The sequence below is a fragment of the Brassica rapa genome, chromosome A01 (genome assembly GCF_000309985.2).
Source record: "Brassica rapa cultivar Chiifu-401-42 chromosome A01, CAAS_Brap_v3.01, whole genome shotgun sequence".
NCBI classification, from domain to species: Eukaryota; Viridiplantae; Streptophyta; class Magnoliopsida; order Brassicales; family Brassicaceae; genus Brassica; species Brassica rapa.
The window spans coordinates 10,683,328-10,710,300 of record NC_024795.2 but is presented as its reverse complement, the minus strand read 5'-3'; the positions used below and the strand labels follow the sequence as shown (position 1 = coordinate 10,710,300).

Here is a 26,973-nt window from a genome sequence, read left to right as displayed (position 1 = left end):
TCCAAGTGGTTTGGTTAGTATGTCAGCTTTTTGTTTGTTTCCTGGTACATGCTCAACTTCAACCTGTTCGTTCTCGACACACTCACGAATGAAGTGGAACCTTCTATGGATGTGTTTACTCCGGCCATGAAACACAGGATTTTTGGCTAGTTGTATCGCTGACTTGTTATCAACACGTAGAGTCACCCGTCGGCTTTCCTTGTTCACGACTTCACTCAGAAACTCCTGCAACCAAATGGCCTGCTTGGCGGCTTCGGTAGCAGCCATGAACTCCGCCTCGCAGCTTGATAACGCAACAATCTCTTGCTTGGTTGAGCACCAAGTTATCGGACTCTTTCCAAAGTAAAACACGTGCCCTGTTGTGATTTTACCGTCATCCTCATCCACGTTATGTGAGCTATCACTATATCCCTCGAGCGTGGAGGTGATGTTGTGCTCGAGGGATATAGTGATAGCTCACATAACGTGGATGAGGATGACGGTAAAAGCACAACAGGGCACGTGTTTTACTTTGGAAAGAGTCCGATAACTTGGTGCTCAACCAAGCAAGAGATTGTTGCTCGGAAAGACGTCGCATGCGGGAATGGTTTTCTCGCTTTTTTTCCAAGTAAACAAGAAACACAGGTTTCTTTTCTGATCACGACTTCAGGTAGGCCAGCTACGAGTTCTTTCCTTGCCATTAGTTTTAACGTCTCGGTGTTAACATGCCCGAGACGAGCGTGCCACATACTAGAATCTGATGCTGTAGTCAGTTGAAGACATTGTATCCGATCAACATTCAAGGTCACTTTGTAGAGCCGATTTTGAGTCCGCGTAGTGTGGACCATAAGGTCCCCGTATTTGTCAAATAGCATCAACTTGTTGTCTTTCATTCGAACCTCACATCCTACTTCAGTTGCCTGTCCCAAGCTGATAATATTACTCCTTAACCCGGGAATAAGGTAGACATTGTTTAGTATCTTCTTCTCTCCCTCATCAAAGATAAAACGGATGGAACCTTTTCCTTTTATGTCTATCCGTGAATCGTCACCAAACCTTACTTTGCCTATTACTGCTTCATCAAGTTGAAAGAAGAACATTCGATCCCCACACATATGATTTGAAGCTCCATTATCTAAGTACCAGATTTTTTCAGTGTCAAGATCCGACTCAAAGATTGCAGGGTTTACTTTCTTCTCGTTGAGATAGACAATCTCGTGTACCATCAGTTCATCAGCCTCTTGAGTGTCATCTTCCTTTTTTTCGACTGCTTCTTGGAGCTTAAGCTTCTTATCAGGGCATTCAGACGCGTAATGTCCTTGTTTATCGCAGCTAAAACATGTAATATGCGACAGATCTCCACTCTGACGTTGTTTGTATGCTTCTCGTTGACTGTAAAAAGATCCAGTATGGCCTCGCCCTCGTTCTCTCCAGTTAGAGCGACCACCGCGACCTCGGCCTCGACCCTCATTATAACTTGAACCATATCTGCTTTGACCCGCATCGCTATTGGCATACATTAGCTTGTCTTGCTCATTAGGTATATTATTTCCTCCAACATTGATCCTCTCCTCATAAGCTTTTAGTCGTCCGACTATGTCTTCAAAGCCAATTGTTTTTAAGTCCAACACTTGCTCAAGAGAAGCAACAATCTGAATATAACGATTCCATGGAAGACTTTTAAGGAATTTCTTCACAACTTTTGATTCCTCTATTATTTCTCCCAATGATGCCGCTTTTGAAGTAATCTCAGACAGTTTTCCAACAAACGCATCAATTATTTCATCATCTTTCATCTGAAGTCTATCAAATTCTGCCATTAATGTTTGTAACCTAGCTTCTTTCACTCTTTCAGCTCCAAGGTGCCTTGCCTTTATTGCTTCCCATACCGCTTTTGCTGTGTCAATGTCTCCAACTTGTAAGATTAGAGCTTCTGGTATGGATTGAAACAAATAGTTGATAGCCATATTATTCTTCTTCTCTTCTTTGCACCCTGGATCGATAGCCTCCCAAACTTCACCAACTTTCAGAGCCACTTTCATTCGCATAGCCCAGACGGTATAATTCGTCGATGTGAGCGTTGGAAATTTAAGCAGGGTTGGTCCTGCATCTTTGTTGCTCACGGTTTCGTCTTTGATTTCTTTACCGTCGCTCATCGTTCTTGTGTAAAGGTCTCAAAGATTTTGATGGCTCTGATACCAAAGAACAAGATCAAGATGCTGCGAACTGATAGAGGAGGTGAGTTTGTATCACAAGAGTTCGGTGCCTACTGTGACAAGAGTGGAATAAAACGACACTAAACAGCTCCATATTCACCACAACAGAATGGAGTGGTTGAACGACGCAACCGCACTCTTATGGAGATGACAAGGAGTATCTTGAAACATATGCACGTGCCAAACGAGCTTTGGGGAGAGGCTGTGAGACACTCAACTTATCTGATTAACCGACTAGCAACTAGATCACTGGATGGGATGACGCCATACGAGATGTTAAGATCAAAGAAACCAAACATTAGTCATCTAAAGGTGTTCGGCTGCGTATGCTTCGCAAGAACAGAGACAGCAGGTAGAAAAAAACTTGATGACAGAACGAGGATGCTCGTCCATCTGGGAACTGAACCGGGATCAAAAGCATACAGGCTACTTGATCCAGTCACGAGGCGTATAGTAGTAAGTCGTGATGTACACTTCACAGAAGAAAGAGAATGGAATTGGAGCAACAATGATGAAACAGAGCATTCCAAGGCAGGAGAGTTTGAAGTAAACATACGGTTGCTCAACGATACGGATGATAGAATTGATGATGATCCGCAAGAAGAAGAAACACATGGAGAACCTGTCGTTGATGAAGATAACTCGGAAGAGTACACTGTTGAAGAAGACGACGACTCGCAGGCTCCAAGAAGGTCGCAAAGAGTTGGTAGAACGCCTTCTTACCTTAATGATTACGTCTTAATAGCTGAGATCGAGAGTGAACGACTTTTGATGGTTATAAATGAGGAGCCATGGAACTTTGACGAAGCTAGGAAGCTGAAAGTATGGTTAGAAGCCTGCAAAGACAAGATATTCTCGATCGAGAAAAACAAGACATGGGTACTAACTGATCTGCCTGCAGGGATGAAACCGATTGGTCTTAAATGGGTCTTTAAAGTAAAACGCAATGCTGATGGGAGCATAAACAAATTTAAAGCTAGACTGGTGGCAAAGGGGTACGTTCAAAGACATGGAGTGGATTACGATGAAGTGTTCGCACCGGTAGCTCGAATCGAAACCATACGTTTGATCGTTGCTCTAGCTGCCTCGAGAGGATGGGAAGTTCATCACTTGGATGTTAAAACCGCGTCCCTTCATGGTGACCTGAAAGAAGAAGTGTATGTAAGCCAGCCGGAGGCTTTTGTGGTCAAGGGACAATAGAATAAAGTTTATAAGCTCCACAAAGCTCTATATGGTTTGCGTCAAGCACCGAGGGCGTGGAACGTGAAATTGAATCAGATATTGTGTGGTTTAGGCTTCAGTCGATGTTCGAAGGAACCTTCTCTGTATCGTAAGGAGGTGAACAAAGATCTGCTTGTCATAGTTGTCTATGTAGACGATCTACTCATCACTGGTTCATCAAAGCGGATGATAGATGGTTTCAAGAAAGATATGGCTACTGAGTTTGAGATGGGTGATCTCGGGAGATTGTCTTACTACCTGGGCATTGAAGTTCATCAACGAGAAGATGGTATTGTTCTTAGCCAGGACCGTTACGCACAAAAGATACTTGATGAAACAAAAATGGCTTCGTGTAATCCCACACATGTGCCCAAGGAGATGAATGCGAGATTTTCTAAAGCCTCGACTGAGACCAATGTTGATGAAAAGGAGTATCGACGGAGTATTGGTTGCTTGCGATATTTGCTGCACACACGCCCTGACCTCTCCTTTAGTGTTGGGGTGCTTAGCCGATATATGCAAGAGCCAAAAGTGTCACATGCTGCAGCTTTGAAGCAAGTACTAAGGTACCTACGAGGAACGTGCAGTCTTGGTCTTTACTTTGAGCGTGGAGGTGATGTTGTGCTCGAGGGATATAGTGATAGCTCACATAACGTGGATGAGGATGACGGTAAAAGCACAACAGGGCACATGTTTTACTTTGGAAAGAGTCCGATAACTTGGTGCTCAACCAAGCAAGAGATTGTTGCGTTATCACGCTGCGAGGCGGAGTTCATGGCTGCTACCGAAGCCGCCAAGCAGGCCATTTGGTAGTGATATATGGTGTTTTATACATCTTGTATATATGCTTTTAAATTGGTTTTCAAGTCTTTATCGAGTCTTCCTAGTCCTTTTCGAGTCATTACAGGTCTGGAGTTGCATTGGATGGGAGATGAACCAGCTGGAACAAAAGAGGCAGAAAACAGTGCAATTTGGTGATTTTCACGCAGAACAGTCTTGATGACTGTTCTGGATAGCGGAGCAACCCGAGTGACTGTTCCGAGGGAGTGTTCCAGCGGCAGAGATTTTTAAGGAAACAACAACTTATTTCGGGATTTGCCCTAATCTCTCTATTTTCTCTCCCAGCCGCCTGTGGTTTTGATATATCTTCTTTTTCTGTTTTTCCTTATGATACTACGCTGTTTTTGGGAGAAAAAACCAGACCTTAGAGTTGGAGACTTGTGATTTGATACTTTGTAAAGGGAGAAGGCTCCTTCTCTCTCACCATAGAGAAGAACCCCCTGAACCCTTATTCTATTTTATCTACACATGTTTTATTCAGTCTTTGTCTCTGTGTTTTCTTGCTCCATGGCTGAGTAGTCAGCTTGCTTAGTCTAGGGTGTTAGGGTGTTAGATCTGTGAGCTTGACATAAATAAGTTATAAATCGATTGTCTTCATTCACTGTTGTTCTTAAGGCTTGCATCAAGTTAACCACTTAGTGCCTGATTCTAGGTTTAATCTATTCATCAAAAGTGTTATAGGTTGCTAGACATAACTTGAATGAGCATTGCATCCCTAACCAGCGAAAGTAGATGTTAGGGTGTTTTGTGAACATATCGGACTTGACCTCTATTGCTTGTTGTCGCATCTTGATCCAAACGAGAGTTTAGGTATCAAGATCGATCAGCATAGGGAGCAGTACCACGACAGTGGACTGTTCTACTTGAGTGATCCGAGTTCTAGACTGGTCTTTAATCGAACTTGAATAATTGTTTGGCTCACACTTGTTTAACACCCGACCAAACCACCCTAGGCTAGCACTTTAATCATCTGAAATCTTTAATTAATCTTATTACTTGCTTGTTACGAAACCTTAATCTCAAAACTCCATCATTATTTTAGCTAAGTATTGATCCCATAAGGATAAAGTGTAATTGTTGGTCTCTGTGGATTCGATCCTAAAGTGCTACATCGACATACCATTCGATTGTGGTAGTGTGCACATTAGGTTATTTGGTGTGCGTATACACGTAATATCAAATTGGCGCTGTTGCCAGGGACCATCTTTTTACCTTTATTTTTCGGTTATTTATTTAGTCTAAGACCTCTAACTTGCCTTATCCTTTTTGTTGCATCTAATGTTCCAGGTGCATGACCAGTAGACATACTCGGAGAAACGCACAAGGAGAGTTTGTTACATTTACCAACCAGGAGCTAGCAAGGTTAGAAAGAACAAATCGTCAACAGCCAAGGCAAACTGACACCACTATGGGTGATCACGCCAATCAGGATGATCTCGCTGCGGCTATGGCACTCATGCAGCAGCAGATGCAACAAATGCAGCAGACCATCCAGGCTCAGCAGGATGCTGCTGAACAGGCTGCTCTCGCGCGGCAGGAACAACAGGCGCAGACTGTTCCAATCGGGCAGAGAAACCTTCCGCGTAACATCCCTACTACGCGCTCTGCCATTGTTCCTCCACTCTGCACCAGACAGGACTTCGAGATCAAGCCTGATTTGATCGGTCTAGTACAGAGAAAGGTGTTCTCTGGTCTCTCTACAGAAATTCCAAAGGAGCATATTGAGAGCTTCGAAAAAGTCTGTAGTTTCACTCGCGCTAATGGTGTTCCACCAGATTACATCAGGTGCATGTTATTCCCATTCTCTCTTGATGGAAAAGCTGCACGGTGGTTGAACTCTCTCCCTACCGGCTCTCTCACTTCATGGGAACAGGTCCGATCAGCGTTCCTCAGTTATTTCTACTCTAAGGCGAGAACAGCTGCATTGAGGAACAAGATCACCTCCTTCAAGCAGCTCACTGATGAGCCTTTCTGCGACGCATGGGAGCGCTTCAATGACTATCGCAGAGAATGTCCTCACCATGGATTTGATGATGATTATCTCCTGGACATTTTCTATGATGGAGTGGACTGGAAATACCAAGGTGCTCTAAACTCCGCGAGCAATGGAGATTTCATGACTCAAACCACTGCTGAAGCGTTTAAGCTGATTGAGAACATGGCTGCTAGCTCAGCTAATAAGAAAGAGGAGAGTGATTGCTCCATGAAAGGGAACAGTTCTGACGCCTAGAAAATAGATGAGCTGACTGCCAAGGTTGATCAGCTACTGAAAAACAACCAAGGGCACGTCTTCAGCATGGAACAACCTACGGCCGGACATATTCAGAACCAGAACCAGCGACAACCGCAGAGCAATCCGCATGCTGTTCTAGCTACCGGGAACAGTCAACCAGATGAGCTGAAGGGTCTGGGTATGATGATGCAACAGCTGTTGCAGGGTCAGCAGGTTCAGGCCAAGGCGTTGAATCAGGTAACCACGGAAATAGACACCAGGATGGGCAACATGTTCACTGAGCTGAATAACAAGTATGACAATCTTGCGATCCATATAAGAAAGATCGATGTTCAGCTTGCTCAAACAGCTGAGAGTGTCAAGAGGCAACAAGAGACGCTCCCTGGAAGAACTGATAAAAATCCTAGGACTGAGCACTGTAATGCAATAGAGCATCCGTTCGCTGAGACTGCTCCAGGCGCAGAAGAGAGAGCAGAGCAGTCTTCTAGCTCTGGAGTGACTGCTTCTAGCGAACTTGCCGAGACTCCACCATCTCGAGTATATGTTTCCAAGGTTCCCTATCCAATTCCACCTAGACATCTGATGGATCCCATTAGTGAAGAGCAGCTGATAGGTTTTAACAAGGTGGTGAGAAGGCTTCCTAAAGAACTTGCATTTGAAGATGCACTGCAGATTCGTCCATTGCTCCAGTTCTTTAAAAACTGTAGAGAGACTCAAGAGGAGATCAAGGTCCTCTATACCAAAGCACTGTCTACACCAGCACTGAAGGTATTGCCTAAGGTTGATGATCCTGGAAAGTTTGTTTTCCCATGTTCCATCGCAGGAACAACCTTCAAGGACGCTCTTTGTGACTCTGGTTCTTGTGTGAATCTCGTCTCAAAGGCTATTGTAGACGATTTGGGTATTGCTAATGTTGAGCGTTCTCAGCTGACCCTGACTTTTGCAAACTCTTCCAGAGCAGTCCCATATGGAACCATCCGCAGCCTTAATGTTCAAGTAGGGGAATGCGTTGTTCCTGCTGAGTTTCAAGTTGTTGAGATGAACAAGGATCATGAGATGCCTTTGATATTTGGAAGGACATTCATGGCTACTGTTGGAGCTACCATCGATATGGCCAACAAGAGAGTCTGCTTCTCCCACATCAACAAGAAAGTTTTTTACAAGGCTGTACCCACCAGATCTTCCTCATCACACGCCTCTTGCATCTCAGTGTTTGATGTAGAAAAGCTGAAGGTTGTTCCAGAGAAAGAGCATGGTGATAAGGGTGAGAGCAGGCTGTTTTCTGATGAAGATCCTAGCACTGATCCTACTAAATTCAGAGGGAATTCAAGGGTGAAACAAAAAGTCCAGAAGAAAAGGGTCAAGGGAGATCCTACAATGACTTTGATACCTCTCAAGTGTGATGAGAACTCCATTGAGTATGAGGTAAAGTGAAAGGGTACCTCCAAACCGTTCTCTAAAGTCAGAGCCATTCTCACACATGAGCTGAAGGAGAAAGGAGACGCTGCTGTGAAAGGGTTGCTGAGCAGAGTTCTGAAGCTGAACATGTCTGATTGTGGAGCTTGTTTTGGAACAGGCCCTCCTGCTCAATCCGACTGATCCCAGTCACCAAGTCAAGCTAGAGACTTAAACCAAGCGCTTGGTGGGAGGCAACCCACTGGTGAGTGTCATTAACATTAGGATTTTCTTTTTCACTTATTTTTGTTTTTAGTTTGTTGAGTCTCAGGTCATAAATCAGAAAATCCGAGACCCTTGACTGGAGCAAGCAGCTGGCTGCTCTCATTCCAGAGCATCCTTTGCTGGAGCAACCGCGTCTTGCTCTGTCAGGCTGCTCCGCGCCAAGTAAGTATCTCGAACAAAAAAAAAATGTTTATTCTTGATTTCACCTTCTCTCTGATTTATTTTCACACCAGGGACGTTGTGAAGTAAGTCTGGGGGAGGGTTTTCGTCGTTTACTAACTCGTTTCTTTTTTTTGTTTTTCTTTTGGGTCAATTTGAGTCCATTTTTTATTGAGTCATTCAAAACTTTGTGGGAATTAGGATCTTTTTCTGTGTTGATCACTGACCACCTCGTGCTTTAGTTATCTTATTCAGTGACCTTAGCAGTGGCGAAAGACACACATGTGGACCTGGAACACCCTGACATATCTCACTTGATTCTCCAGAAGTTCTCAGCCGATCAGGTTACATTGGGTAGACTTAACTCCACCTTGCTTGAACCTAATCTTGACTGAAATTCTTCTTGTTATGGGCATTAGATCAGGGAAACGAGAACACACTCAGGACTTCTTATCCGTTTTATCCATCTTGCTGATCCTGAGTGGCTAGCTCATCTTTAGCTAGTTCCCACCCTGCACCTTAGCCTTTATTCCACCTTCATGCATTTGTTTTTCAGTGTCATATGTGCAGATATGTGCAAAAAGGTCGGAAAGGAAAGGATCAACGCAGCCTGCTACTCGTTACTGCTGCAGAAATCCAGTCAGAAAGGAGAACAAGCAGATTAAGGGAGCAACTGCTCCATAACCAATGAACTGCGCAAGAGCAGGGGTGGAGAACCAGAATGGTTGCAAAATCAGAACCACCAGTGGCACTCAGAACGATCATGTATTACCTCCTTCTTCGTCACATCACCATATCAGTCTTCAAAAAAAAAAAAAAAAAAAAAAAAAAACGAGATTAATGTGATGGAGAAGGGGAAGAAAGAAAAGAAACATGGAGCCACTGGAAAGGTCGAGCAAGAAGTTGGTACCAAGTATTGAAGAGTGTGTAGAGGAAAGTAGAAAGCAGAACAATCAGTTGCCTGTTCCGTCATCAGAACAGTCGCACCAGATAGAGCAAAAACGAGTAGAGGCTGTGGACATCAATGGATCTATCCTCTCTTGCCATTTTGTGTGATATCCTGCATCCTCTTCAATGAAATGGTAGCCCCTAAACACTCTTAACTCCACCATTAAATAGCCTGTTCCACACCTAGACCGTCTACCCTGAATGATGCCTGTGATGAGAAGCTCACGCTACTCTTAAATGAATGTAGGGAGTTCTGTCTCGATAGTGTTGCTTTTTCAGGTTTGAGATGAAGAGTATGGAGCCGATTTTTGAACAGCAGTCAGTGGGGTTCCGGTAAGGGTGTGTTGTCCTAGTTTTACTGCTTGTATGGTTCAGAGATTCGTGGTTAAAGTATGGTTGCTGAGAATAGGAGAGTTCCCACACTTTCAAACCTTTCTCCCTGTTCTTGATACTTGACATTGTTTGAGGACAAACAAGGATCTAAGTCTGGGGGAATTGATATTACGTGTATACGCACACCAAATAACCTAATGTGCACACTACCACAATCGAATGGTATGTCGATGTAGCACTTTAGGATCGAATCCACAGAGACCAACAATTACACTTTATCCTTATGGGATCAATACTTAGCTAAAACAATGATGGGGTTTTGAGATTAAGGTTTCGTAACAAGCAAGTAATAAGATTAATTAAAGATTTCAGATGATTAAAATGCTAGCCTAGGGTGGTTTGGTCGGGTGTTAAACAAGTGTGAGCCAAACAATTATTCAAGTTCGATTAAAGACCAGTCTAGAACTCGGATCACTCAAGTAGAACAGTCCACTGTCGTGGTACTGCTCCCTATGCTGATCGATCTTGATACCTAAACTCTCGTTTGGATCAAGATGCGACAACAAGCAATAGAGGTCAAGTCCGATATGTTCACAAAACACCCTAACATCTACTTTCGCTGGTTAGGGATGCAATGCTCATTCAAAGTTATGTCTAGCAACCTATAACACTTTTGATGAATAGATTAAACCTAGAATCAGGCACTAAGTGGTTAACTTGATGCAAGCCTTAAGAACAACAGTGAATGAAGACAATCGATTTATAACTTATTTATGTCAAGCTCACAGATCTAACACCCTAACACCCTAGACTAAGCAAGCTGACTACTCAGCCATGGAGCAAGAAAACACAGAGACAAAGACTGAATAAAACATGTGTAGATAAAATAGAATAAGGGTTCAGAGGGTTCTTCTCTATGGTGAGAGAGAAGGAGCCTTCTCCCTTTACAAAGTATCAAATCACAAGTCTCCAACTCTAAGGTCTGGTTTCTTCTCCCAAAAACAGCGTAGTATCATAAGGAAAAACAGAAAAAGAAGATATATCAAAACCACAGGCGGCTGGGAGAGAAAATAGAGAGATTAGGGCAAATCCCGAAATAAGTTGTTGTTTCCTTAAAAATCTCTGCCGCTGGAACACTCCCTCGGAACAGTCACTCGGGTTGCTCCGCTATCCAGAACAGTCATCAAGACTGTTCTGCGTGAAAATCACCAAATTGCACTGTTTTCTGCCTCTTTTGTTCCAGCTGGTTCATCTCCCATCCAATGCAACTCCAGACCTGTAATGACTCGAAAAGGACTAGGAAGACTCGATAAAGACTTGAAAACCAATTTAAAAGCATATATACAAGATGTATAAAACACCATATATCAGGTAGCAGGAGTTGCTGAGTGAAGTCGTGAACAAGGAAAGCCGACGGGTGACTCTACGTGTTGATAACAAGTCAGCGATACAACTAGCCAAAAATCCTGTGTTTCATGGCCGGAGTAAACACATCCTGTGTTTCATGGCCGGATTAGTTTAATGGATAATGATCATAATATGTTTTGTGTTTATCAACTAGGAAAAGACTATCTTGCACCTCAAGCTTTCTTCAAGCTAACTCCAACATCCTATACATAAAACCATAATCCAAATTGGTGAAGACTTCAAACACCATTTAACATAACACCGCGGCGCTACCTACAACAACTTCAACGGTATCATAACATCCTAATCACCATGGAACTTTACCGAACACCACTTGTACACCCCGTCACAAATGAAAACGGCTGTTGGGTCACCAAGACCACGACCAGAGGTAAAAGATTTCTTCAAAACCTATCATCATCACCAGCAAGAATAAGAAGAGGTAGGCAAGGAATTTCTGAAATCATCACACGAACTGACCACACGACCCGAAAAGAGACCGTATCTAATTTGGATTCAACTTTGTGCAACCAAAACCGAACGCAGTGGTCACTAAAGAACTAAAATGGAGGAAGAAACTACATGAACAAAAAGGATATATACCAAAAGTTGAAAATCGCCTGAAGCCTATAGGAAACCGCACTCACCCACAATCCCACTCAGATTCCAAGTCTCAAAATCTAAGGAAAAAGCACGACAGGATAAACACTTATACAAGTTACCACAAACTAAAGACCAAGTTGGCCGAAAAAATCAGAGGCAAGAGAATATATGAAAGGTCAACCTAAAGATCGCATTTAATCGCTAACTTTCTTAGAGCAACATTATTGGTAGGACTAATTTTAAGTCCTTAGCTTATTTTATTATTATTTTTATGTTAAGAGATAAAGGTAAGAGACAATCCAAAAAATGTAGATTATTGGTAGAACTTTTTGTTGTTTCTTAGTAAATTAATTTGGGCGTTTGGGTGTGGTTAAAAAAAAAGCTGCTTGGACAAGAAGCAACTTCTCCCTTCCTCGTCAACTTTGCATCTAGATTGAAATTGGTTTATGCATCTAGATGAAAAAACCAACTTGCTAAAACAACAGGTCGTCCAATTACAACAACATACAATAACACATCAGTCACGAATGTGTTATGATTCAGCTTGTTCCTTATCACCCTATATACATTACAACACTCTCAAGTAGTTCCTGTAACTCACCAGGAAGCTCTCTATAATGATTCAGCTTGTTCCTTATCACCCTCAACAAGTCTCTGATGCTATCAAACTTGTATCACCTGTAACGCCCAATGTTGTCTAGGAATATACCATCCAACTTCTCATCCCACCGCCCGTTTAGAGTCACCGCCACTGTGCTTTCAAGCGCAGCCAAGAGCTGTGACCCTTCTTCTCGGTTCTCCAGTTCGACCCTATCGCTTGCGTCCCGGAGAAAAGACAGTCTCATGTCAGCGTTTTCACAAACCAAAAGTAAATTCTTGTGCTCTTGGTCTGCATTTTCACAAACCAAAAGTAAATCTTGATACACTAACCCTATATAGATAGATGAACAGAGACCATAGAGAGAAGATGATTTATTTCTTTACCTCAAACCGAAGAGATCAACTGCTCTTGTTTGCCGCTCATTGCGGAGTTGCTCAGGTGCTTGCCACCCAGAACTTCCAGAACCTATCATTACAAAGAAGAAAATAGTATCATTTTATGTTTAAGTTACTATATTGTATCATCCAAGATTCTTACCAGTTGAGTTTCTAGTCAGGGCACTTGTCTCAGCTGGCAAACATTTTCTAATACCCATATCTGATAGCTTAGCGCATAGAGATGAATTGTTCTTAACAATTAACACATTTTGAGGCTTTAGATCTCTATGTATGATTCCTATATCATGCAAATGAACTAGACCAGCTACTATATCCCTGTAACATAAACATACAAGAAAATATCAGAACGCTTTTTGATTTTTAAGTGTTGAGAAAAGCTAAACAAACCTCATTAACTTCAACCAAACAGGAGAAGGGTGTCCGTTCTCCTTCCACAGTTCAACCCCCTTGCCATTATCAACGACTGAAGCCGTTGAACTCTCAAGGAATCCCGAGGAAGCATGTATGAGATTGTTTAAGCTACAAGCACACCGTTCCAACGAGAGGTAGAGCGACAATAACAACGACATAATCTCAAAGCGGATGAGGAAGACATATCTTTTCGATTGAAATCGGTGGAGAAGCTTTCGGTGAGACAACGGATCGGTGTGGAGGGAGCGAAATACCCCAGAGGATTTTGAAATCGGGATGAAATAGGGGGGACGATCTCTGTCGATCTCTTTCTCCGCCGAGAGAGAGAGAGTCAGGAGAACATGCAATTGATTTTCAGACGGTAAAACGACATTGCCCTACACCACTTCCACACCCAATCGCATTCAGCCAGCTGGCATTAAGGACCATCGACAAAACTTCTTAATTAAGGACAATGGACTTCCGTTTCTTTGTAATTTAAGCCTTTTTGATTTAATTTTGGTCCAATATTCCTTAGAAATCAGGCTAAGGACGCCCGATAATGTTGGTCTTATGGCCTCTAGAGATTTCTAGTTTTGGTTGTGTTATTGTGATTACAGAACCCAAGAAATTAGAGGCAATTTAATTTATGACGTCTTTAATTTCTTCATAAATTGTTCTTCATTATTGTTTCTTAAGACATTTGACTATTTGTTATAAAAATACATTTGACTTTCCTTTGGTAGTGACAGCGTGTCACCAAAATTCTGACAAAACGAATTATAAACCATGCTAATTAATTGATAGCTTAATTAATCATTGCATGCGCTACATAACGTGATCACATTAATTAAGCTGCATATCAGGACGTTGATCAGTGGTCCAATCATGGAACTAAATAAAACCAGCTTGATATGCTAAAAAAAGCCAAGTTGGTGTGCATAAATCGGTTTAATATCTTCGTTTAAATTCGTCATATTTTCGTTTGGTTTGATTATCGTGTGATCATAACTTGCCGGTGGAATTGCGGCGGACACGTGGTTGATATTATATCACGTGACCCCATCACAACTACCTTTCAATTCGCTACTGATTTTACAGATTCTCATGTACATCTGTGCTTTCTTCGATCTTTTTTTCACTTATGTTCAAAAAGACATGAAAGAAGAAACATTACTGTATATTCTTATAAGTATTTTTTTGTTAACCGTTAAATTTCTTTAGCTATTTACATATAGGTATATAAAAGAATCTTTTGAACAAAAAAAAAGGTATATAAAAGAATCTTTTTTTGGTTAAAATATATAAAAAGAATCTTACTTCAAAATTTTAAACCTTAATATTCAGTAACTGAGACTCTAGCTGAATCCAAACGGACCAAACGAAAGAGCTCAAATTTTGTATCAAACCTTCCGAATTTGAATGGATATCCAAAACCTAAAAATATGAGAAACAAATCTTAAAATTCTGATCCAAAAAAATATATAAATTAGTATTTAAAATGAATAATTAAAACTTAAATAACTACTACAAATATTTAGTTTTATTTATTTTGATTTACTGAAAATAACTGAACTAGAACTATTATTAAATAATTTTAAATCTAAAATAGATCTTATAAAGAGTTGTAATATATATACTTGAAATATTATTAACCAAATTGGAGGCTCCCGGAACCACTAATATTAAAAAAAAAGGATCCGCGGACATACTATATTTTTAACAGAATGTGACGTCGAAGTAAAGTTGAGAGTAATTGTTGTAGTTGAAATAAACCAACAAGCCTTTAAAGCAAATCACAACTGTCAAGTGGCGTAGAAACCGGTTTAATACCAGAGTTAATTTCGGTTTTCACTGTAATTTGGTTATCGTGATTTGTGTAGTTAACAAATGTAATTAGTCCAGGTGAATAAAATTAGGACAAAAAGGCTACGCCTGTTCTGTTCTGTCTCTTCTAGTTCTCCGTCTTCACCATTTCGAAAACTCTCAAACTTTCAGAGAGAGAGAAAGAGAGATCCTTTCCCTTATATTTTCTTTGCACACTTTCTCAAAACCCTCCGATCTGTTTAACCTCCGATTAGGGCACCCCCTGAACCCTCGATTTGAACCAGATTCAGTGGTTCCCCGAGAATCTCCATCGCATCGGGGAGAGAGGGGGAATGGCATTTCGGTAAAATCAGTGATGAAATTGGTGGTGAGAAGTCATTTGAATCAATGAGCCTAGCCGAGGTGTGGAGGTCGAGCGGGAGGCTCGTAACGACGAGCTCGCCTCAGCTCAACGGCGGCGGAAACAAGAGCGCGCTATGGAAGTGGCGATCTTTCTCGGGCCAGCCCAAGAGAACCGTAATGTGGACATGGGTTTGTGGGTTCATGCTATTCACCTTAGGGGTCATCTCACTCTTCACCGGTCATGTTGTCTCCCACCTCGAGTGGTACTCTCAGCAACTAAGCAAACGGAGCTTACTGGTAACCCTTAAGCGTTTCTTACTTACACTGAGGTAGTCACTGTTTTGTCCTAACTGATTCTTGAAAATTTGGATTTTTTTGTTTCAGGATATGAGCCGTAGGGAACCAATTGATGTATGGAAGTCGAAATATTCGAAGTTCTTCTATGGATGCAGTGAAAGAGGAAGGAACTTCCCACGTAAGTGTCAGAAAAGTGAAACTTTTTAGTGCTTTTTCCAAATTGATTCTTGGATTCTAGTAGGAAAAGTCTGAGACTTTATTGATCTACTAGCAAGTTTGGCTCTACCTACCCTCTTTTTTATATTGGTTAAAAGCACAATTTGCTTCCTTACAAATGCTAATTTGGGCTTAATACTTCTTGAAAATCTGCTGTGTAGTTAAAGTTTCTTCTCACATTTGTTTTTACATCTTGGTTTGGGCATGCAGCTGCGGTCCAGGAGCACCGTTCTAATGGGTATTTGCTGATTGCGGCTAGTGGGGGTTTGAACCAGCAAAGAACAGGAGTAAGTGATAAAGAATAAATGTGTCAGGATATACCCAATTGAGTATACATGCTCATTACAATTTTTTAGGAAACTAAGTGTTATTTTTATGAGCAGATAACAGATGCGGTGGTTGTTGCACGGATTCTTAATGCTACTTTAGTTGTACCTGAGTTGGATCACCATTCTTATTGGAAAGATGACAGGTAACTTTCAGCATGTTTTGGTAACTTCATCTGAATCTGTTTGTGACACAATCTTTTACTGAAAATGTCTTTTTTTTGTGTGCAGTGACTTTAATGATATTTTTGATGTTAACTGGTTCATCGCTTCCCTCACAAAAGATGTGACTATAGTAAAGAGAGTACCTGACAGAGTCATGCGGTCCATGGAGAAACCTCCTTATACCATGCGTGTGCCTCGAAAGTCTACTCCTGAGTATTATCTCGACCAAGTATTGCCTATTCTCTCCAGGAGACATGTAAGCCTGCTTCACCTAAGAATCAAATTGTATTACTTTAATCATATTATTCCCCATTATATTTTTGTCTGTTGTTAAATCTTGCAGGTGTTACAACTGACAAAGTTCGACTACAGACTAGCAAATGATCTAGACGAAGACATGCAGAAGCTGCGCTGCAGGGTCAACTACCATGCCTTAAGATTCACAAAGCGAATACAATCAGTTGGGATGAAAGTGGTCAAGAGGATGAGAAAGATGGCCAATCGTTTTATTGCTGTCCACTTGAGGTATAATTAGTCCACGTTAGATTGCTTCTCTGATTTTTTTCATCTTGTTATGTACATAAGTATACATCTGTAAACTGCAGGTTTGAGCCTGACATGCTAGCCTTCTCTGGTTGTGACTTTGGCGGAGGTGAAAAAGAGCGAGCTGAGCTTGCAGAGATACGAAAGCGATGGGATACATTGCCTGTAAGTTCACTAATCTCTTTTACTTGTGTTTAAGCTGTTTTGAAGTTTCTATATCTCACTAAGCAAATCACTTGCAGGATCTGGACCCTCTGGAGGAAAGAAAGCGTGGGAAATGCCCTCTTACCCCTCACGAAGTGGGCTTAATGCTACGCGCTCTCGGTTTCGCCAATGACACGTACATCTACGTTGCGTCTGGAGAGATATATGGTGGTGAGAAGACACTGAGTCCACTCAGAGAGCTGTTTCCAAACTTCTACACCAAGGAAATGCTTGCCAATGATGAGCTCAAGCCTTTGCTTCCCTTTTCCTCACGCCTTGCCGCCATTGACTACATTGTCAGCGACGAAAGTGATGTCTTTATCACTAACAATAATGGAAACATGGCCAAGATTCTTGCAGGCCGAAGGTAAACAAAGCCTTTCTACTTGTTCCCATTATTAGTCCACTTAACCCCATCAGACGTGAGATTGATCACTTTGTGATTGCAGGAGGTACATGGGGCATAAGAGGACCATCAGGCCGAATGCAAAGAAGCTCAGTGCTTTGTTCATGGACCGAGAAAAGATGGAGTGGCACACTTTCGCCAAGAAAGTTAAATCTTGTCAGCGAGGCTTCATGGGTGATCCTGATGAGTTCAAGCCAGGACGGGGTGAGTTCCATGAGTACCCGCAGGCTTGCATCTGTCAGAGACCCTTTTCTTACGACAAAACCTCGAAGGAAGATGAAGAAGAAGACAACATACCAGAAGAGGTCCACAACAACAATATCACTAGACATGGATATTTGTCTTCAGCTGACAATGAGCGCGACGAAGTTTTCCCAGACTAGTATATTTGGCTTTGCTGCATCAAGTGCAGGTTACTGTAACCAGGTAGGTGAAACTTTGAAAGAGAATAATAACATTACAACCATAAGAATCTACATGGTTTTATTATAACAAGTGTTATGTTGTTTCAGCCGCTATAAGGAGACTGATCAACACATGTAGAGGATGAGAGGTATAGGAGCTTCCCACTTAGCTACTTGTTGCTTCATCAAGTGTTTATAGTTACTTCTATCCAATAGGCATACATAACACCAACCTCTCTCTTTGTTTCTTTCCGACTCTAAACTATCTCCAGTCTTGTATTTTATCATATTATATTACCTTAAATCTAGTTTCCTTTTTTTGGTCGTAAACAGATTGTTTTCGTTTTGTCCTGTTCCCCAGATTTCTCAAGTGTAAAATCAAGTTATTTCATCTGATTCTTTACATTTTTCGTTTTTATCTCATTTTGAAATCCAAAACAAAACAAAAACAAAAACAAAATTGGAACTATTCTTTTGTCCTATCTCAAGACCCCCTATTTGACTAAACAATTATTGGAATTTACCAATATATTATCAGGCTCATAATTCGAACAGGTTTGAAACTAGTACGTTAGACCCTCTCGTTGAGCCAGAGGTTTTCACCTGGCCAAACAACACTCCAGAGTCCAGAATTCTAGTAGGCGGCTACCACTCTACCTCAAGCGTAATCACCAACACTCTAAGCGTCTCACATCTCAACACGTGTTAAATTTAACACGTGGAATATTTCCATTGGTGGTGTCTCTTAATCACAGTTCCATCTCAGCATTTTCTTAATAAACCACCTTTAATAACTCTCTTTTCCGTTAATATATATGCACTCTCGTCTCCGTTCGTTAACTTTTCTTTCCTTCAAGTTTTCTCGAGAACCAGACGGGAAACTTTGAATCTCCATATCGATTTTTCCCCGGAGAATGCGATCGGAGCTCGGAAACTGGTACATATCTCTCATTCATTTCACACTAACGCTTTCATCGAACTTTCTTAGATTCAACTCGATGTACTATCTCTCTTCCTGCATTAGAAACTTCTACGAATGTTCCTGTTTGTTTACTGATAAACATTGCTCAATCTCAACGTTTCGTCTCCGATTCCATCTGCGTTAACTAGTTTTCACTCAGTTATGGCTGTGCTAAGCTTTAACATAGCTGATTCATCGAAATCAAGTTCTAATTCTGCGGCTTGTTCTTTTCCTGTAGAGTTAACGATCGGAGCATGAGGAAGATGTTTACAGTGTTAGTAGTGTTATTCTCATTGCTCTCATTACTCCCTCTTCCATCGGAATCAGCGGTTTCGAGTGTAGATCTAGGTTCAGAATGGGTAAAAGTCGCAGTAGTTAACCTGAAACGAGGACAGAGCCCAATCTCTGTAGCCATTAACGAGATGTCCAAGAGGAAATCCCCAGCGTTAGTAGCATTCCACTCTGGAGACAGGTTACTAGGCGAGGAAGCTGCAGGGATCACTGCTCGTTACCCGAACAAAGTTTACTCACAGCTTAGGGACATGGTTGGGAAGCCTTTCAAACACGTCAAGGATTTTATCGACTCTGTTTACTTGCCGTTTGATATCGTGGAGGATTCAAGAGGTGCGGTTGGTATTAAGATTGATGATGGTGCAACTGTTTACTCGGTGGAGGAGTTGTTGGCTATGATCTTGGGGTATGGATCAGACTTGGCTGAGTTTCATGCGAAGGTTCCGGTGAAGGATATGGTTGTTTCGGTTCCGCCTTACTTTGGGCAGGCTGAGAGACGGGGTTTGATCCAGGCTTCTCAGTTGGCTGGGGTTAATGTTCTCTCACTGGTTCATGAGCATTCCGGTGCGGCTTTGCAGTATGGGATTGATAAGGATTTCTCTAATTGGTCGAGACATGTTATATTTTATGACATGGGTTCGAGTAGTACTTATGCAGCTCTTGTCTATTACTCGGCTTATAATGAGAAGGAGTTTGGCAAGACTGTTTCTGTCAACCAGTTTCAGGTTGGTTATTAATGTTGTTATTTTACATTGTATTTTGTGCCATAAGCTCTGCCTAGTTGTGGTTATTCTTTTAGTTTGGTTTTTGTTGTTATTTGTTGTATATATTCATGTAAATGCAGGTCAAGGATGTTAGATGGGACTCGGGACTTGGAGGACAGAGTATGGAGATGCGCTTGGTAGAGTACTTTGCAGATGAGTTTAATAAACAGCTCGGCAATCGTGTTGATGTCAGGAAGTTCCCTAAAGCAATGGCTAAACTAAAAAAACAAGTCAAACGTACGAAGGAAATTCTGAGTGCAAACACTGCAGCTCCAATATCTGTTGAATCTCTCCATGACGATCGTGACTTCAGGTATAACTAAGTCTATCAAGGTTTCTGCATTTTCCCAGGCCACCATAAACTTGGCTGAAAAGTGTTGAAATGATTTCACATGCTCGAGTTGTAACTTATTGTTCAAATTTATTTGTAAATGCGCGTGGTATTTTAATTTACATCTTCTTGCAGGAGCACGATTTCCCGTGAGAAGTTTGAGGAACTATGCAAAGATCTTTGGGAGAGATCTCTTACACCTTTAAAAGATGTGCTCAAGCATTCGGGTTTGAAGATTGATGATATATATGCAGTGGAGCTAATAGGAGGAGCTACTAGAGTCCCCAAACTACAGGTAAATTTTCTTGTGCTTGAAGCTAATCAATCGACTTCTTCATTCAAAATTGTCCTTCTATCTGATTTTTTTTTTCTTGTTCTTCTATATATTACAGAGCACGATCCAGGAATTTATTGGGAAGCAAGATTTAGACAAGCATCTGGATGCTGATGAGGCTATTGTCCTGGGCTCAGCACTACATGCTGCTAACTTGAGCGATGGTATCAAATTGAAACGTAGGCTAGGTATAATTGATGGTTCCCCCTATGGTTTCTTAGTTGAGTTGGAAGGTCCAAATGTCAAGAAAGATGAGAGCACAAAGCAGCAACTCGTACCACGGATGAAAAAGCTACCTAGCAAGGTACTTCATCACATTCAAAATCTTTAGAAGCTTAGAAAATGTTTGTCTGTCTTGCAATAATACTGTGTACCTGATTCTCTCACAGATGTTCAGATCCTTTGTCCTTGACAAAGATTTTGATGTGTCACTTGCTTATGAATCCGAGGATATCCTACCCCCAGGAATTACGTCCCCTGTGTTTGCACAGTATTCTGTATCTGGCTTGGCGGATGCAACTGAGAAGTAAGAGCTTATGACTTGCTTTTCGTTTAAAGAAAACAATTTTTTTCCAGTAATTGTAACGTTTTTGATCTGGACAGGTACTCTTCCCGCAATTTATCAGCACCTATCAAGGCAAATTTGCATTTCTCTTTAAGTAGAAGTGGGATTCTCAGTCTAGATCGGGGAGACGCTGTCATTGAAATCACAGAATGGGTAGAGGTTCCTAAGAAGAACGTGACTGTTGATAATAACACAACCTCAACAACAGGGAATGCCTCTACTGGAGCTCCCTCTGACGAGAATTTACAAGAAAACAAAGAAGAGCTACAAGCTGATGCTGAAAACAGCAGTGCTTCAAATACAACCACAGAAGAACCAGCTGTGGTTGACTTGGGCACAGAAAAAAAGCTGAAGAAGCGAACATTCAGGGTTCCTCTGAAGGTTTGTATTCTGGCTTATTGTTTCCAAGCTTTTTTTTGTGTCAATATCACTGACCAATTTTATGTGAATATTTGACTTTTAGGTAGTTGAGAAAACTGTTGGACCTGGAGCGCCGTTTACGAAAGAGTCTCTTGCTGAAGCTAAGATAAAATTAGAAGCCTTGGACAAGAAAGATAGGGAAAGAAGAAGAACGGCTGAGTTGAAAAACAATCTTGAATCCTATGTTTATGCTACCAAAGAGAAGGTACAAATCACTATCTCGGCGGCTACATTGTTCTTTTGTTGCTAAAATCGTCGCTTTCCCTATCTATTATGTTGTTTTTAGTTAGCATTCTTCTCAAAACTCAAAGAATTGGTTATATTTTGGTCATTGTACAGCTAGAAACACCTGAATTTGAAAAGGTTTCCACCCAAGAAGAGCGCAAGGCGTTTGTTGAGAAGCTTGGTGAGGCAAGCATCAATTTTCTTTTGAACTATGTATGTCATTGGGTTAGAAGTTAGAATGTAAGCGTTTGACAGTGAAGAGCTTTCAGGTGCAAGATTGGCTTTACATGGATGGTGAGGATGCTAATGCCACAGAGTTCCAGGATCGGCTTGACTCACTAAAAGCCATTGGCAGCCCCATATCTTTGCGGTTTGTTCTCTGCTCATACTTAGATCGAACCTAAGCTTCCTGAAAATTCCCACAAACCATATGCTATATATGTATCTGTACAGGTCAGAGGAGCTTACAGCACGACCAGTAGCAGTTGAATACGCTCAAAAATACCTAACCGAAGTGAAAGAGGTACATTTTGCAGTTTCTCATGATAAAGAAGGTATCAATCCGGCTGAGTTTCAACCACATTTGCAGATCATAAAAGAGTGGGAGACGAACAAAACATGGCTTCCGAAAGAAAAAATCGACCAGGTTGTTTAGCTCATCCTTAAGTAAAAACACACACACACGCAGCTATCGAAACCTGTTGGCGAGCAATGCTAAAATTGCGTGTTTTTCTTCTGAATCAGGTGTCAAAGGAAGCAGAGAAAGTAAAAAGCTGGTTGGAGAAGAATGAAGCTGAGCAGAAAAAGTGAGTGTTGCTTCATTTTCTCTTTCTTTTCAACGTCTTTAAAATTAGAGAAAGAGAGTTAATTATCACAAAACTCTCGTCACAGGAGTGCTCTGTGGAGCTAGCCAGTGTTCACGTCAGATGAAGTGTACGCCAAAGTATTTACTCTGCAAGACAAGGTAACACGAAAAGAGATTTGATTGATAATTAAAGTCGTAAAAAGGAATTTTCATTTAATTTGGGTAATGTATATAAAATATAGGTGACGAAGGTTAATAGGATACCAAAGCCAACGCCAAAGATAGAGAAAGCAACCAAGAAGGAAAACGCATCCAAGGAGGAGGAACAATCAAAGTCCCCAGACTCCACCAATTCTTCTGAATCTGAATCAGCCAATGAAGAAGAAGGGAGCCACGAGGAGCTTTGATTAACATATTTTTACATCTAATAACAGAGTTTAATTTTGTGTGTTTTAAGTGTCAAAAAATAGGAAAGGTTAGTAAAGCCAAGCTGGGATGAGCAAATAGGGTTTTATTCCTTTCTCATCGTCACACTAGAAAAGAAATATCAATATCAAGTTTTGGTCTCTTTTTTTTCATTTGAACTTTAATATAGTGGAATTTCACATTTTTATGTTTTCATCATAAAATGTAAGAAACCATAGAAAAGAATGCACATATCATTTATCTTCGCCCACTCACACGACACAGCTGAAATCCAAATAGGACCGTTACGTTAATAGTAGTATCATCCACAAAGCTAAAACACTGAATAACAAGCAGTCACAAAGAAAAGAGAGCAACTTTAGCTACTAGAGCTCTCTACAATGTACATTAGTTGTTTCCTTACGGGTTGAGACGATGGGACTAACGTCGATATTTGATCCCATCGGCGTCGGCTGCTACACATTTGGTAAAATCCGGTGAATAAGCTTGTACTGCCATAACCACTTTTCTCGTCGTGGTATCGTCAGTCATGCCATCCACATTAACTTTCTTTACATCAAAAAAATCACATGGTCACATAAGCACATGATTTCACCACTAAAGGTAATCACAGTTTCATTCTGAATAACCAATCATATATATCCACGTGTTCAGTGCGCAATCGTACTAAACGGACAATACTCTTCCCGGCTTCTGATCTCCTTCGTCTGTCTCCTCTAGTCTCTTCAACGTCGGCAGCGGCACTCCAATACATTAAGATATTGTAAACTAATATTGAAGATAACTTCATGAAATTAATTATATAATAGTATTAGTCATTATTATCATAAATAATTGACTATAGTCAATTATAATTTTATTAAAATTATTTACTAAGACAAAATTTACATTTAAAATAAATTATATTTAACAGTACAATTAATTAATATATTATAATAAAAATTCTATAAACAATATTAAAAATCTTACAATAATACTATTACAGAAAAAAATTATGAACTTTTATTTATATAGAAATTTAAACACTTAGATAAAATATATCTCCTTAAACTATGTTTCAATCGATAGTATGAATGACTTACCTTCTGAAATAGTCACCAGCTAAGATTTTTAATCTTTGAAACAATTTCTTGTTATTTTTGGTACACATACATTTCTTATAATATAGTGAATTATAAGTATGTCAAAACAGGTCTGTTTCAGTAGTATGTACAGGACTGAGTATGTATCACGTATATTTCATTAAAAAATGAAGTCCCCTTTAATAAAATAGTACATGTGCCAAATACAAGTCTATTTAAGAGACTGAACAAAACAAATATGCTAATTATGCTTTCAACAACTTATTGAAATTTGCCATTGAAATGGAAATTTATAGCAAGTTAACACTTATCGAACGTAAGTTTGTACAGGTGGTATCACCTTTTGAGTTATCCAAAACTAATATGCTAGTCTAATAGTTTATGAATAAGTAGCAAGTAGCAACTAGCAACTTATGGATTAATGCAAACCCCATTATATAGTTTTTTTATGGTTAACATTTGTTTGTGGAGACAAAACAGAGAGAATAGTTGGGGAAAGGTTAGATACAAACAATAGAAATTAAAGAAGAGCGTCGGTGTGAATGTGATAATTAAAAACGCGTGAAGAACAGAAGAAGCAGAGAAAAGACACATACCATAATAAACACATTGAAATCAGGTGGAGGATGTCGTTCAAGCTGTGTGGTACACTTGACACTACAGCTCACGTACACCCAATCAATTTATTTTCAATTCAACCAAACAAATTCAATGCAACACATTTTGAAACAATATTTTGGGTCAGCATGTTATTTCTATATCCTTAGAATTAATATTTATAATTTTTCTTAACTAGAAAATCAATTTCAAAATGTATCTGAACTTTTGATACATATATATATATATAAACAGAAACATATATTGTATTTTAGTCAGTCTACATTGAGTATAATTCAAAGAAATTTTAACAACGGAACTAAGATATTTAACATACCAGTTAATTTGATTTAACCTTCTCTAGTTTAATAAATTGCATTGTTAGCTTATTTGTAACATTCAAACTAAACAAACTAACACAATGCTAACACAGAGAAAATGTCTTTACTAATTTAGGGACACATGCATGCACGTACATACATGTATTAGAACTTGGTCTGCTGAAGCATTAACTGTATGTTATACTCTTACGGTAGGTAAATCAGACACCTAATCTCAATTCAAAATTTCATTTCATTTGAATTAGATTGGCATCTACCGAAAATTTCGGCTTGTTAGCTATTCAAGGATGAACTTATGAGTTATGATACCTTTTCTCAGAGCTTTGGTCAATTGCAAAATCAATGTAATCCTAAGAAAAACAAAAGCAAAATTGTAATTATAGTATGGTATATAAAGTGTGGTGGGACTTGCAAAAGTTTCAATCAATAAGGTTCCGTTTATATCAATGCACCGCCATAATGTGAGAGTGAAAATGACTTTGCACCAAACAAAAAAAAAGATTAATTCCCCTTCCTGCAAGCTTTTAATATTAACAAAAAAACACTTGCAAGCTTTTGATATTCTTTCGGCCTTTTTGTGCATCTTCTTTTTCTCTTTAGGACAGTGACTTCAATTACCTTACAAAAGCGTATTTCATTAAAGTTTGCGTTTCGTACTTTCATTTACAAATAATTTTTCAAAAAATTTGAAGTGATCATATGAAAAATAGTTTTTAGTGTAGTATAGATCATCATGCCAAAACGTTGAGATGCATACGTAGCTTTGATTCAACCTGTAATCTCAAAGTAGTAAAGACAGTTTCCTTTTTTATGCTTAATATACGAGCTCGCTATTTTGTATTAACACTGTAACAAAAGCAAAAAAAATATTGTTAAGTTGATTAATCACACAAGCTACATGAAGTATACTATCATTATTGAATTCTTTTTAATTCAGTTGACTAAGAAAAGAGAAACTATATAACATATGCTGGGACCAGATAACACCATCTCAATGCATTATTGGAGTCTGGTTAGCTCTCATTAAATAATTTTTTTTGCAGGTTATCTACCAATCCCAAAGCGACAAACGACTTATCTCATTTGGAAATTGGACAAAGTAAAGATAAAAGAAAAGGACTATATGAAGATGATATAACCATTGCCAAGAAAACTTAAGTCGAGAAAAATACTATACTATCGAAGTATCAACCAAAAATCCCTGACCACAATCTAAAATATGGTATGATACGTATAAGAAAACGGATATCCACCAACTGATTTTAGTAGTCTAAGTTCATATCTATTGTTCTATTAGAAGGATAGAAAAGAGAATAGTACTATGCGAAAGCAAAGTAATCATTGCCAATATAACTTTTAAAACGTAGATTTTTTAAGTATCAAGATAAAAAAACAAAATCTTAAGAATCTTTTTGAGCAACAATCTTAAGAATCAAACAACAAAATTATGACGTTTAACAGAAAGCAAGATCATGAGCGCCATGAAAATCGGTACGTACAGAAAACCCTTTAGATATTGTCCTGTTAGTTTGAGCAAAAAAAAAAAAAGAGGAGTGGATGTGCATGAGTACGTAGCGTCAAAGCATACAATCAATGAAGTGACTGAGATACTTACGAATTGATACTGTCGAGTGTATCAAACGTTGATTTTAAACTAAAATGTTAATTTAAGTTTGTAAAAATTGTTGATTTGATTATCCAAAAATAACTTTTCATCATAAGTACTCTTCGATAAGATGATTTATATGTGTCCATAAATTCTTTTTTTTTTAACGGCTTTTTGTTTTTTTGAACGGCATGTGTCCATAAATTCTAATTGCTTAAGCTACATTGGTTTTTTAAACCATATCTTCAGCTACATTGTTGTCTATACTTGATACCTCAATCTTTTCTGCAGATCTGACATCTGTGCAATATTATCCCATATACTTCCATGTGCAAGTCTTACATATCGATGTGATGTTTAACTAATCATAAAATAATTATTTATGATTCAGTATCAATATCAAATTATCAATCGCTACAATCCGTAATTGGCAACTTCTTAACAGGTGAATCAAAAAAAAACCACCTTGATAGTTAATTAAAAATGA

The 26,973-nt window shown here is 39.7% G+C and overlaps 3 protein-coding genes and 1 non-coding gene across 5 annotated transcripts; 2 read left to right on the top strand and 2 right to left on the bottom strand.

Annotated features, from left to right (window-relative positions):
- Positions 1-6,177: 6,177 nt before the first annotated feature.
- LOC117129088 lies at positions 6,178-6,284 on the bottom strand. The gene has a single exon (XR_004452659.1). It is a non-coding gene; the product is annotated as a small nucleolar RNA R71 (small nucleolar RNA).
- A 4,185-nt stretch (positions 6,285-10,469) lies between these two features.
- LOC103869818 (serine/threonine-protein kinase/endoribonuclease IRE1b) lies at positions 10,470-14,702 on the bottom strand. 2 transcript variants are annotated; one of them, XM_009147891.3, is made up of 4 exons: positions 13,006-14,702; positions 12,758-12,933; positions 12,604-12,685; positions 10,470-12,508 (listed from the first exon to the last, which is right to left on the bottom strand). In XM_009147891.3, exons 1-4 carry the CDS (start codon positions 13,185-13,187, stop codon positions 12,475-12,477), a joined length of 474 nt encoding a protein of 157 aa, XP_009146139.1. In that variant the 5' UTR covers positions 13,188-14,702; the 3' UTR covers positions 10,470-12,474. The 2 variants fall into 2 exon arrangements, with proteins under 2 accessions (XP_009146139.1, XP_018514786.1); XM_018659270.2 differs by having other exon boundaries at positions 10,473-12,435.
- Positions 14,703-14,955: 253 nt separating this feature from the next.
- Positions 14,956-18,129, top strand: LOC103869336 (O-fucosyltransferase 29). Its single transcript, XM_009147399.3, has 10 exons — positions 14,956-15,474; positions 15,562-15,652; positions 15,901-15,977; positions 16,074-16,162; positions 16,248-16,437; positions 16,525-16,706; positions 16,787-16,889; positions 16,967-17,295; positions 17,378-17,760; positions 17,847-18,129. Exons 1-9 carry the CDS (start codon positions 15,223-15,225, stop codon positions 17,715-17,717), a joined length of 1,653 nt encoding a protein of 550 aa, XP_009145647.1. The 5' UTR covers positions 14,956-15,222; the 3' UTR covers positions 17,718-17,760; positions 17,847-18,129.
- Positions 18,130-18,389: 260 nt separating this feature from the next.
- Positions 18,390-23,096, top strand: LOC103869325 (heat shock 70 kDa protein 17). Its single transcript, XM_009147389.3, is given in 15 exon segments — positions 18,390-18,675; positions 18,938-19,715; positions 19,835-20,067; positions 20,221-20,380; positions 20,478-20,723; positions 20,809-20,945; positions 21,023-21,365; positions 21,448-21,609; positions 21,744-21,815; positions 21,899-21,999; positions 22,083-22,152; positions 22,219-22,275; positions 22,374-22,435; positions 22,521-22,593; positions 22,677-23,096. Coding segments are annotated over 14 exon segments (2,643 nt in total). The 5' UTR covers positions 18,390-18,675; positions 18,938-18,953; the 3' UTR covers positions 22,842-23,096.
- Positions 23,097-26,973: the final 3,877 nt, after the last annotated feature.